General features: G+C 48.9%; 1 protein-coding gene across 2 annotated transcripts in view; it reads left to right on the top strand.

Moving 5' to 3' along the window:
• The window catches only part of IQSEC1 (IQ motif and Sec7 domain ArfGEF 1), a 272,859-nt gene that overhangs the window by 140,575 nt on the left and 119,406 nt on the right, over positions 1-12,878 (top strand). For both annotated transcript variants that reach the window (XM_066326971.1, XM_066326974.1), the window contains one exon: positions 525-569. In XM_066326971.1, the coding sequence (XP_066183068.1) occupies positions 525-569 (45 nt within the window). The remainder of the gene's footprint in view (positions 1-524; positions 570-12,878) is intronic.

Genomic DNA, 12,878 nt, shown 5'->3' with positions numbered 1-12,878 from the left:
AGTCAGTATTTTGCTGTTGCTCTCTTTTTTTTGTCAATAATTCTGCAGGGCAACTCCACAGCTGCATTTTTGGGTAGAGAGGAGAAAGCCCCAGAGTGTAAAAGTGAGTGTAAAAGTCACTCAGATAGAGAAGGATGGAGTGCTTTTAAAATATTGAAAAATGATCAGGTTGTGCCTTATTCAGACAAATGTTTCTCAAATTCCCCCTTCTGTAATCGAGGAATGGGCTTTTTGTTTGGGGATTTTTATTTCCTCTCCTGTTCAATGGCATGCTAAGCACTCTGAAATGTCTGTAAGAAGAGAATGCAGAGTCGTTGATACTTAAGGACACAGAGTTTTTTAATAGTTCATGCTTTTAATTTGCTTTGTGCTTTATAATTTCATTCTTTATATGAATGAAATATTATATATGAAATATATATATGCTTAATTTCATATATATACATATGAAATATAATATATGAAATTATTCTTATAATTTCACTTTAATGCTTTATAATTTCATTCTTTTGCTGTCACCTCAGGACTTCCCTGGAAACAGGAAGCAGCGTCTCCACTGACCCACTCAGGTACTGTCATCGTGGCTGGTAGCTGTGGGTTTGAAGGGACAGGAATGTCCTGTCCTGTATCGGCTGCACATCCCACAACTTTATCGTGCAATGCTCAGGCACTGCCCCGAGAGCTGGATATTCCTAAGGGCGGATAATTTGCTCTTTTCCGGGATTTCCAACTTGAAATTCAGTTCTGGCTTCAAAGCCTGGGTTTGTTGTGGGAGGAGCACCAAGGGGAGGGGCAGAAGGGTGTGTCTGTGCACAACCTGCCTCTCCTCAGGTTTGTATCACCTTCATGCTGCCAGGATTTGCCCTGTCCTGGCAGCTCTGTGCTGCTCTGGGGGACAGTTGGGTGGGGATGTCAACTCGTCTTTCTGTCGCTCAGCATTTGGATGAAAGCACCCACCCTTCCGAGAGCTCTGTCACAGGAGGTGCTGCCAGAACTGGGATTTTACTTTGATCACTCCGTTTAGAAAGAAATGCTTATCAAATGGGTACCTGGCATCTTTTATTCTCGTCCCTGCGCACTGCAAAGTGCATCAAAGGCACAGACTGCCTTTGATAGAGCTGGGGCAGGGTCCCTCCGTCTCCAGCTGCTTTGGTACGAGTCTTCCTTTGGAGATGCTCTGGGTTGGGGACGTGACTTTTTCCCACATGATGTCATTTGAACCTTGCTTGAACACAACGGTGGGAGCTGTTCTGTTTAACCTTATTCAAATTAAGCCCTCTCTGTAATTAATCTTCCGTTGTTATCCAGTGTAAAGTCTTCTGGAAGTGAAGCATTGGCCTTGTTACCATTTCCCAGCAGCCGCCCCCTGTGCTGTGATATTCCCTTTGTCCTCAGCGCTGGGCCACCTTCAGTCCCCACTGTACTTTTGTCCCATTCCCAGTGGGATGGGAACACTGGGCCTTTGTCTGGCAGGACAATGAAGGAAAAATTCCAACTTCCCTCTGCTCTGCTGCGCTGCAAATTTATTTTAACGAGAGCATGGTGTAGCTGGTGTGTGATTTACCAGAGCCAGGTATTGCTGCCACCTTTATCGCAGACTGGAAATAGATTTTATTACAATGATTTTTTCTTCCATTAAGTATTTCTTTCCATGGAGGGGAGAGTGTCAGAGAGGAATATGGAAGAATTAGATGCATGCAGTAAATTCTTCAGAATGCTGAGGACTGAGCTGAAATAATACCTGGGGGTTACCAGACAAGGATTTAAGAATGCCACTCTTTAACTACAAACTGAATAATTTCAGGAAGTTATAAAAACTGTTGGAAGTTTTTTCTGAAAAAACTTCAACAGCTGTTTAAAGACCGTCGAAAAAACTGCCTGAAGTTTAAAAAACCTGGAGCGAAACAACCACAGAGGAGAAACTGAGGCAACTGTTGCGATTTTATCAAATAAAAGTGTGATTTCTTTTCTTAGTGTTAAATACTTATAGAGGGAAGAGCACGTGATACCAAATCCACTTCAGCAGGGCCAACAAGCCTGCTCTGGAGCTGTAATTAGACGGAATTAAGGCCATTATTTTTGAAGTACAATGAAAGGTAATGGAAGGTTTCTTGTCACTGGATGTGTTCTCATGAACCCGTTGAGCAAATTGGCCTTTGAAGAACCCAGAAAATGGGATGTACCAATTAACACGGCCCCACCCAGTGTCCTGTCAAGTATTTCCTAGTCGGGGCTCTCGTTTTTGCATTTTGCTCACGGATTTCCTGTCCCCATCACAAGAGACATTTCCCCTCAGTGAACCACGCAGTTCTGAGAAGAGTATAGGTTAATAGGAAAAATTTGCTTCTATTATAAAGAGGAAAACATATTAAAATGGGCATATTATATGTGTGTATATATTGGTTGGCACAATTTCTTTCACAGCCTGCACAGGATTTATTCTGGATAGTTTGAGTTGGCCTCTGTCAGCTTTCAGTTGGCATCTGAAAATATTTTGTTGCCTAATATCCCAATTTTAACGTGGCCCTTCTGGAGGGTCGATTTGCCAGGCCTGTTCCAAATGAGCTGGACATTTAAATGCTTGAGCTTTGGAGATATCTGGGGAGGATTTGTCATCTTCTGTAGCAAATTGATCGGTCAGTGGTTGTGTGAGCCCAGGGAGAAAAGAACAGCAAAGTTCTTCCTGCCCTTCTCCACGGATCCTTTGGCAGCTGAGGGGTTTTAATAACCAAAACTAAAGGGCAGGATCAAATGGTGATGAGAATTCATCCGTGGGGGAGTGCAGAGCTCTGAGAGCTGCCTGAAGCCAAAGAGCTTTCCGAGTTTCTGGAAAGTTTCTAGGCAGCAGAGCTGCCCTTCAAGTCAATATGGAAGGGAGAGACTTTGATTTATGTCCTGACTCTCTGGGCATCCCTGCAGAGCTTGTCACCAGCACCTTGGGGTGTCCCCAGAGTGTCCCCAAGCCCGAGGGCTCTCAAATTCCTGAATTCCACAATACACCAATAGCTACCATGAATTTTTTGTGTGTGGCCAGTGGAGTATCTCACCCTGGAATCTTGAAAGACTTGTGGAAAACAATTTAACTACTACAATTTCTCTGCTGTTCAGGGGGATAATCTGTTTTTCTGGGGAAGTGAAATATTTTTCGGGAATGTTCCTGGCAAATCACTCCAAGAGTTTAACTGAGTAAATAACAGTAGTTCAATATTAGTGTTTTGTGAAGGACTGTCACCAGACAAGTCAATTTTCCTGGAGTGCCCAAGCAGTACAGCAGGAACTCCAGCAGGCACTGGCTTCATGCTGGGGTTATTTTATCCCTCAGTGGATTGTTTTCCTGCAGCCTCAGAGCTCCAGGGGCTGGCAAGAAAACCACCCCTAAAAAAGGAGGTGCTGCAACGTTCCATTTCCACTTGGCCCCTTTTTCTTTTCGTGGCTGTTTTTGAAAGCCTTGTCAGAGGCTGAACTCGGAGTGACTGCAGAAATTCTCAGCAAACTGCTCACGGCTCCAGCGCTGGAGCTGCAGCACATCCAAAAATCCCTGCTTGTGTTAGGCCTGGGAATTGAGAGTCAAAGGTTTCGGTAAATGCCTTTCTGAAAGAACCAGTTCTATGTCCCGGCTGAGCGTGAGATGCAGCTTAATTTCCTTTGTTGTTTTCCTGGGGAAGACAAGGGAAAATGAAGAACGTGTTGAGAGCGTGGGGCTTTTCATTTGCAAAAGTGCTCATTAGCATTTTCCCTGGGCGCAGGGTGGGATAATCAGCGTTGGATGCTGTCAGGAAATCCATGGGTACATGGCTCCTCTGCTCCCAGCCCACCGCTTAGAAATAGATAATTAAGGTGATAAATAGGAATTTTTTGTTTGTTGGGTTTTGGGGTGTGGTTTTTTTGGTTTTTTGTTTGTGGTTTTTTTTTTTTTTTTTTTTTTTTTTTTTCTGGAAAGGATATGATCTTGAGAAAGAAATTGCTTTGTAATGTGAACAGACAAAGGGTAAGTTTCCTAAAAAGTCTCATTTCAGGATCAAGTCTTTGGCTGGCGTCTCCTGAGCTTACTTGTCTTAGGCTGCCTTTCCCCTTTTCCCTTGATCCTGGGAATAGTTGGCCTTGCTTATGGGATGTAACCATTTTTTTCCTTTCTTTTATACTTCTTTTTTTCTTGGAATGTAAAAAAAATCAGATACAAAAACATTACAATGGGGAAAAGTCGATTCCCCCCCCCCCTTTGGTAGAAACAAAGGAAAAAAGATTTCAGAGGATTTCCCATCAGCATCTTGGCAGTACCAAGCCCAAGGCAGGAGGCAGTGCCAGGAGGTTGGGGCTCACCAGCAGCCACTGGGTCTCCAGGGCCTTCCTTTAGTTCCTCTGCAGATAAAACTACCCTGGAGAACTGGGGATGAAAAGCAGGGATGAAAGATTCTCGATAAGAAAATCTAAATATCCTCGCCGTGATGGCATCAGTGGCTTGAAAATTGCCAAGCTAACGAAGCCCAAGGGAATTTGAGTCCAGGAAGAAAAACAGGCTTGGATTTGGCAGCGTTTTGTGTTGTTGGGGGCTGATGTTGCTTCTCACAGATACCCACTTGTGTTTGCTTAGGGAGTCACCAGCTCTGGGGCTGCTCTGAAAGAAATCCCAGCAAATAACACAAGGAAAGGGGTACTTGAAGGAGAATCTTCACAAGAAATTATTTTTTAAAGGCCCAAATCAAATACTTTTGTCTCCTGCAAGTTGCTTTTCTCGTGATCTGGTCATTCCCACCACTGCCCTGTCCTGTACCCTGTCCTGTACAAGGTGTTTTTAGGGAAATACCACACAAAGTGTGACCCTGTTTAAACACAACCCACCGATTCCTTTACTGCACTAAAGAAACGGCCGGTTCTTACTCAAATGTATTATTTCATTTAATTAAACCTACATGAAGCAGTTTTCAAAGAAGATGCCAGGCACTTCTGTAGCTGCACAGTGACAATGAGTAAAACCAGAACCCCTAAAGATACCCAATATAGATCCCTAAATATAGCTTATTATCCAGGCACTTGGGCAACTAGATAGGTCCACATGGAAAAGAGTCTCAGGTTGAGGCTTAGGAGTTTGGTTTTCTTTGCATAGTTTTCAAACACAAAAATTCTTGTGGCTTTTTGGGGAGGGGATTGTTGGGGTGGTTTATGGTTGGTTTGTTTGTTTGGGGTTTTGTTGTTTGGTTGGTTTCGTTCTAAACACTTGTCCAAGTGCCAGAGTGGTTTTTGAAGCATTTAGTCAGATTCTGCTTTTGGTTTTGTTGTTGTGACTCTTGCACTCTTCTCTACCTATTGGTCAGTAATTCAAGCTGTAGCCTTGTTTACCGTGAGTGATTTTCAGAAAGGAAACAGAATGAGAAACAGCCAAATTGTAGTTGCTGGAAGAGTAAACTTAGAGGAAACTGGACACAAGAATTGCTCTCCATCAGGACACTTCTTATTTAACAACAGCAACTTTTTTTTTAATTACACACACACACACACACACATATATGTGGGGGTTTTGGGGTTTTCTTTCTCTCTCTCTCTTTTTTTTTTTTTTTTTTTTTTAAGATAAATTGCTGTTGAAGTTCTTGTGTGCCAGTGCTGTTTGGTGCAATGGGGCAGTTCAGTGCTGTTGTTAACTCAGAGTATTCTGTGAGAGTGGAGAAGGGGAGGGATGGGCACAAATCTCTCCTGTCCGAGCAGGGACAGCACCCAGGGAAGGGCTGGAGCTGGGCCAGGGAAGGTCAGGCTGGATCTCAGGGGAAAGTTCTCCCCCAGAGGGTGCTGGGCACTGCCCAGGCTCCCCAGGGAATGGTCCCAGCCCCCAGGCTGCCAGAGCTCCAGGAGCTCCCAGGAATGCCCAGGCTGGGATTTTGGGGTGCCTGTGCAGGGCAGGGGTTGGATTCTTGTGGATCTCTTCCATCTCAGGAGATTTACAGAATCCCAGAGTGATTTGGATTGGGAGGGACCTTAAAGCCCATCCCATTCCATGCCCCTGCCGTGGCAGGGACATCTTCCACTGTCCCAGGCTGCTCCAATGCCCAGTGTCCAGCCTGGCCTGGGACATTCCAGGGATCCAGGGGCAGCCACAGCTGCTCTGGGCACCTGTGCCAGGCCTGCCCACCCTGCCAGGGAGGAATTCCCACCTAATCTCTAATCTAAGCCTTCCCTGTGTGATCCCATTCCAGGATTCTCACCCTTGGCGCTTCACCTTGGGATAGAGAGGAAGGAAGGAGGGGGAGGAGGGGGTTGATAGAATTGGGCCATGGTAAAAGACAGAATTTTTTAAAAAAATTTGTGCTTCTGTTTTCTTAGAACAAAAGCAACCCGCTTTTATGGTGCCTGGCAGAGGTTTCGATGGCAAACGCTGCTAATTCTGCCTTTCCCCGTGCCCAGCAGCCCCCAGCCCGCGGCTCGGGGGTGTCTCCGGAGCGGCTGCGGCTGCCGGCATCCCCCGGAGGGGCTGTGTGTCCCCGCCGGCGCTCCGGCTGCGTGCCCGGCTGTCTGTGTGCCTGTCGGGCTGTCCCTGTGCCCGGCTGTCTGTGTGCCTGTCGGGCTGTCCCTGTGCCCGGCTGTCTGTGTGCCTGTCGGGCTGTCTGTGTGCCCGGCTGTCCCTGTGCCCGGCTGTCTGTGTGCCTGTCGGGCTGTCTGTGTGCCTGTCGGGCTGTCCCTGTGCCCGGCTGTCCCTGTGCCCGGCTGTCTGTGTGCCTGTCGGGCTGTCTGTGTGCCCGGCTGTCCCTGTGCCCGACTGTCTGTGTGCCTGTCGGGCTGTCTGTGTGCCTGTCGGGCTGTCTGTGTGCCTGTCGGGCTGTCTGTGTGCCTGTCGGGCTGTCCCTGTGCCCGGCTGTCCCTGTGGCCCGCTGTCCCTGTCGCTCGGGGGCTGTCCCTGTGGCCCGCTGTCCCTGTGCCCGGCTGTCCCTGTGCCCGGCTGTCCCTGTCGCTCGGGGGCTGTCCCTGTGGCCCGCTGTCCCTGTGCCCGGCTGTCCCTGTGGCCCGCTGTCCCTGTCCCTGTCGCTCCATGCTGTCGCTCGGGGTCTGTCCCTGTGCCCCGCTGTCTCTGTGGCCCGCTGTCCCTGTCCCTGTCGCTCCGTGCTGTCGCTCGGGGGCTGTCCCTGTGCCCCGCTGTCCCTGTGGCCCGCTGTCCCTGTCCCTGTCGCTCCGTGCTGTCGCTCGGGGGCTGTCCCTGTGGCCCGCTGTCCCTGTGCCCCGCTGTCCCTGTGGCCCGCTGTCCCTGTCCCTGTCGCTCCGTGCTGTCGCTCGGGGGCTGTCCCGCTGCCGCCGCGCTCCGGGGTTGGCTCATCCTCCCCCTGCGCTCCCTGGCAAAGCGCGGGGGGAACCAGATAAGCACAATCTGGTGTGTGAGCGGGAGGGTCTGAGCTCCTGCCTGCCTTCTTTTTTCTCTCTCTTTTTTTTTTTTCTTCTCCTTTCCCCCCCTTTTTTCCCCGCTCCTTTCCCCTCCCCTCCCGAGAAGCCCCCCGTTCCCGAGGTGCCGCAGACAATGGAGCTGATGTGCGGGTACAGGAGCTGATGAACGGAGTGGGGGGCGGAAAGGAGGGAAAAAAGGGGCAAACGCCTGCAGCCCCGTGTGCTGAGATCTCGGCTGTGCTCCGGGGAGCGGCCAGGGGTGTCAGAGCCCATCGAGATAATTGCCGGCGTTTCCCGAGCTTGGGGCAGCTCTGAGGATGCTTCCCAAAGGTCCGGCAGAGCCCGCAGCTGGAATTTCTCCACGCTGTTTGTCCAGGGCGCGTTCAGAACGGCCTAAAGCAGCCGGAAGGAGAAGTGGCATTTCTGTGTAATTCCAGGGATCCCGGTAGGACTGAGGGCTTTGAGAGAGAGAGAGAGAGAGAGAGAGAGAGAGAGAGAGAGAGGGATAAACGGCGAGCGGGATCAAAGAGCGCCCGTGAATCCGTGTCCTTTGTGCTCCTGCCTCTTTGTCCGAGGCTACCCGGGGGCTGCAGGTGCCGAGCCGTGCGGGGCCACCGCAGAGCCCGGGGATGCGGGGACACCAGGCTGCTGCACCGCCTTCCACTCATTCAGAGCATCACAAAAAAGTCCTGTGTCGCTAAAAGCCCGCTGCAGACGGCGGCGGCGGCGGCAGGAGCGCCGGAAAATGCTGAAGTTGAAGGCCTTCTGCTTGGATTACTGGCAGTTTTTATGTCTCCAGCCTCTCCATGGTTTCTATAAAAGGTAAGGAAGCGTTAACTCTGCCGTGCTCTTCAGCACATGGTGCCACCAGGGTTTTGCCTCTTTCGCTCTTCTGCTCCCTGGGAGAAGGGAGTGGTGAGGCAGTCAGTGACAACTTGTGACAAAGATCGTGAAGCTGCTTTGTTTGTTTGTTTTCTTTTTTTTTTTTTTTAATTGCGTTAATTATCAGCTGCTGTCGTCTTTGTGCATGTAGATGTGAAGGTGAAGGCGCTGTTCGCTTTTAACCTCTACTTTAGGTCACGTCACCTCAGACTCGGGACTTTTTCTGCCCTGCTGTTTTATCCTTAGGCACAGTATCTCGTGCTGTAGTGTCCACGCTGTCCACAACACCGGCAGATGAATTGAAATGTCGTGGGAATTTATGTGATGCGGAGAAAACCCTTTATTTCCCCGACATATTTAACAATATAATAGTTCATCTTTGCTCTCCCTCGCAGCACAAAGTGCACATCAGAGTCATTCAGAGCAGTGGGCACTTCACTGGGGCAGGTCTGGCACCCAGCGTCAGTGATTGATGGTGAATGGTGACCGTAAAGAATAGGTCTGGGTGTCAGATGCATTGAGCTTGCCTATTTAATGGAACAGCAAAATAAGCAATTCCATTTAGCACGTCCCTGAACTTCCCCTGATGCTTTTTAATCTGCACTTGCTTTTCCTTGCTCTGGATTGACGGTGCTGAGCAGAGGGAGCACGGGTGGGTTTGGATTTGCTGGGGGGGTGAAGTGGGGATCCCTTCGCTGGGAACAAACCCCTGAATTCTCTAAAATAGGATTCCGTTCTCCTTACGTCCACTTTGTGCCCTGGCTACCTATTGTCAGCCTACAGAAAGTGCTTTGTACTCAATGCTAATTGCAGCTGAATTTTCCATGCAGCGACTGAAGGCTGGAAAAGGGAACTGTTCCAATCTTTTTCAAGGTTTCAGGGGTGCCCCGCACTTCCTGCCTTCAGCAACACGGGACCCTCGTCTGTGACCATGGGCTGGGGAAGTTTCAAAAGATACCTTTATTCGCCTCTCCTTGCAGCTTTTCACAGATTCCACTGCCAAGCCAAAAATTTCCCAACCCAGTCCCAGCCCATTGTGATGTTTTCCTTGCTGAGAAACCATATAAAATAATAGAAATGCAGCCAGACTGTTTTGACACAAATAAATACTGAACTCGAGGCTTTCTGTCTTGGATTCCTGGCCGAATCCCAGCTTTGTGGCAAATGAATTGCTGGGGAGTTATTCTACATCTCCTAATGGAAGCCCTTGCAAATGGGGCTGCCCATTTATTTCCTTCCAGAGAATTAATTCACTTGCCATCAAAACCTGGATGTGCTCGAGTCTTCCATCTGCATGGGCAGCACTAAAACCAGGCCTTAAGCACTTCAGTGTCACACAGAGGCACTTTGTTCTCATCTTTTTGAGAAGAAAAGAAAATTGAAGGAAAAGTTGCGACTTCCTCACGTTGGAAACAAAATAATTTCTTGGTTAGAGCACAAACAAGTGTGAAAAGCAGGTGCTGCAGAATAACAAACCTTAAATGCAAGGAAGTTTATCGGAAAAAGAAAGAAAAAAAAACCTTCTGGAGGCTCTCAATTACTTTTTATTAGCAATTGTAAATTGTTTAAAATGCTCTTGGAAAAGAGCCCGGGGGCACTGGGGAGGTTCTGTGTGTGCCCTGTGTATATATTTGTTATTTTTATGTATAAAATGAGGTACCAGATAACCAAAACAGGACATGGGTAACATTTCCATGGGGTGACTGTGCTCTTTCCTTCTGTGCCCTGCCTGACTCTGATTTTCAGTTGCAGTCAGTGCTCAGAGCTGTGGAAAATGTTCCTGGTTGCTTCGGAAGCTGGGACTTGCTGCTCCATGGTGGGGTGTGCAGCTGTGTTTTCCAGTTTTAATTTCAAAGAACTCTTGTGGGTTCATGTCCAGAGAGGGGAATGGAGCTGGGAAAGGCCTGGAGCTCCAGGAGAGGCTGAGGGAGCTGGGAAAGGGGCTCAGCCTGGAGAAAAGGAGGCTCAGGGGGGACCTGGTGGCTCTGGACAACTCCCTGACAGGAGGGGACAGCCAGGGGGGACTCAGGCTCTGGGAACAGGGACAGGACAAGGAACAGCCTCAGGCTGGGCCAGGGGAGGCTCAGGGTGGATTTTGGGAACAATTTCTCCATGGAAGGCATTGTCAAGCATTGCAACAGGGCAGGGATGGAGTTCCCATTGCTGGAACTGTTCAGAAAAGCCAGGGATGTGGCACTTGGGGACATGGGAGAGGGGTGGCCTTGGCAGAGCTGGGGGAAGGATTGGACTCAATGATCTTCGAGGGCTTTTCCAGCCTTAATGATTCAGTGATTCTGGCTCTGCTGCCTGGCCTGGACAATTCTGATTTTTGGTATAATTTTATCTTGCTCTGGGCTCCACTTCCATGGGAGTGACATCCATGGGCTTGAAGAGAATTCCCTGTTGGGGTTTGTGGTGGCCTCATTGCCTGGAGCTGTGGGGCTAGGAGAGGTGGAGGACAAGGAAAATGAGCTCTTGCCCCTCCCTGGCTGTGGCTGCAGTGCCAGCTGGGGCTCTGCAAGGAAACACTGAGCCTGGGTGATGGCAGAAAGGAAAACTAGGACAGGTTTTCAAGTTTATTTATGTATACAGGGTAAAAAAATCCAGCTCCAAAATAGCAAGCTGGGCATGTGGCGCTCCCAAAGAAATGCCAGGTAAGGGCAGCCACTATCCTGTGTCCAGAGAGAGCTGCCCTGGGGTTTGTTCTCTCAGCACAGCCAGGGGAAGGGGAGGTTGGGAGAAATCCACCAACCACACCTTCAGTCTGGTCCTTGAATTTGGCAGCACCTGCAGTGACCAGGCCTTTGCCCATCCCCTGTTTATTCCTAAAACAAAGTTACTGCAAGGTAATGGTGCTGATGCCTCCAGCAGTGTGTTTATAAACCAGCAGCCTGATTTATCCAATTTATGCAAATTGCACAAAGGAAACTGGGGGCTGGGCTAGAAACCTTCTCCAAGAAATGTTTGGTAATTCAGTGATGGGTGAAAAATGAGACTTCAGTGCTCTTCAGCAGCCAATAACACCGAGTGCGTTTTGGTCAGAGCCCCTCACTTGAGGGCTGCTTTTGGTACCCTCTAAATACAACCCCTGAGGGTGCTGGGATGTGTTTCTATGGCAGATTAAAGTGTAACATGAGCAAATCACCGCCAGGTTTCTGTGGGCTTTGCAGGATGAACGTCTCATGCTTTACTTCCAGGATTATTATAAACCCGTGTGCCTGCAGGTTTAGCATGTGAAAGTGAAGATTTTCCTCAGCAGAGGGGGAAGCTCCGTGCTGTGCTGCTGCCAGCTGGTGGGTAATAGCCCAGGCAAGAAATTGTTACCATTAGCATTGCATTAAAGATCAAGCAGAAGGTGAGGAAATGTGTGACTGGCACCGAGGGCAGCTGTAATCTGCAGATTTTCCCCTCCCAGAACGTCTTCTCTCTCTTGGCTTAAAACAGGAGAATTTCAAAAACACATAAAACAAGTGCCAAGTTTGTGAAGGCTGTTTTATTGGAGTGCCTTGTTTGGCAAACAGAACCGTTTTTAAATCATTCCTTGTCATTTTCAATTTTTCTCTCATCACTTCGCTCTCTCTGAAGGAGGCACGAGCCCCTTCCGGAGCAATTAGGGCCATTTGTAATGAGCCACCCCAGTGGGATAAGCAAAGTGAGACCTGGCTGGGGCTCTTTGAAGCCCGGGATTAGCTGGGATTGTTTCTGCCACCCTTCAGCTGGGGCTCACAGTGCCAGCAGCGTGCTTCAGGAGAGGTTCAACCACGTGCTCGAGCCCATCTCTGGCCAAAATAGGGCTGTATTTTGGTATATGATTCATTCCCGTGAGGATGTTTCAGTGTTGATTAAAAATGAGAATGCTTTCATGAATTGGCTTGTTGGGAGCAGCTTTTTGCTGCCACCCTGGAATCTCAGAGTAGCTGAGTTCTGAAGCTCCTTCAGGCCACTCTGATACTGCACCTGCAGCTCTGTGCTCATCCTCTCTCCCGCTCTCTTAGCCCAGAAAAATGTGTAGCATTTGAAGCCATGAAAGAAATTGCCAGCCTTAATTTAGATGCTGTTTAAAAGACAGCACAGGGGCTGGGAATGATCTGTGTCAGGGCTGTCCTTGAGGTTAACTCTTTGTTAAGAAGAATGTGCTTTGAGGGGCTTTGTTCCTCATCTCTGGTGTCACCAGCACGGGCTCTGCTCTGGGGTTGTGAGGTGGCTTCAGATGTGTTGGGTAACTGGCACAGCAGTTACAGCAGTGCTGCTGCTCCCTTCGAGGGAAAAGCAGCATAAAAAAATGTGTAAAGAACTCCCTGGTCATGTGTCATCACATAATTAAATCCATTCTTTAAAAACAGATTTAATAAAGGGGGATAAACTTATATTCAGTCCTGCAGTCCCATATTCCTGGAGGTGATGGCTGCATACTAATTACAGCCCTCAGGAACAGGGAGTAAGGGAAAAAAATCCCTGAAGTTCTGGTTTTTGAGGGCAGGGAGCTGCTTTTGGACGGTGATGTCAGTGGAGTTTTGTGTCTCCTTGCTGTCGCTTAAACTGAGCTCCTTTGCAGCATCTTCAACAAAACCAAACCAAGTGGGTGGGGAGCACCGCTGGAGCTCTGCCTTGAACTTGCCTTTGGAGTTCACCAT

Source organism: Sylvia atricapilla, chromosome 11 (genome assembly GCF_009819655.1).
Source record: "Sylvia atricapilla isolate bSylAtr1 chromosome 11, bSylAtr1.pri, whole genome shotgun sequence".
NCBI classification, from domain to species: domain Eukaryota; kingdom Metazoa; phylum Chordata; class Aves; order Passeriformes; family Sylviidae; genus Sylvia; species Sylvia atricapilla.
This window is presented reverse-complemented; position numbering and strand designations above follow the sequence as displayed.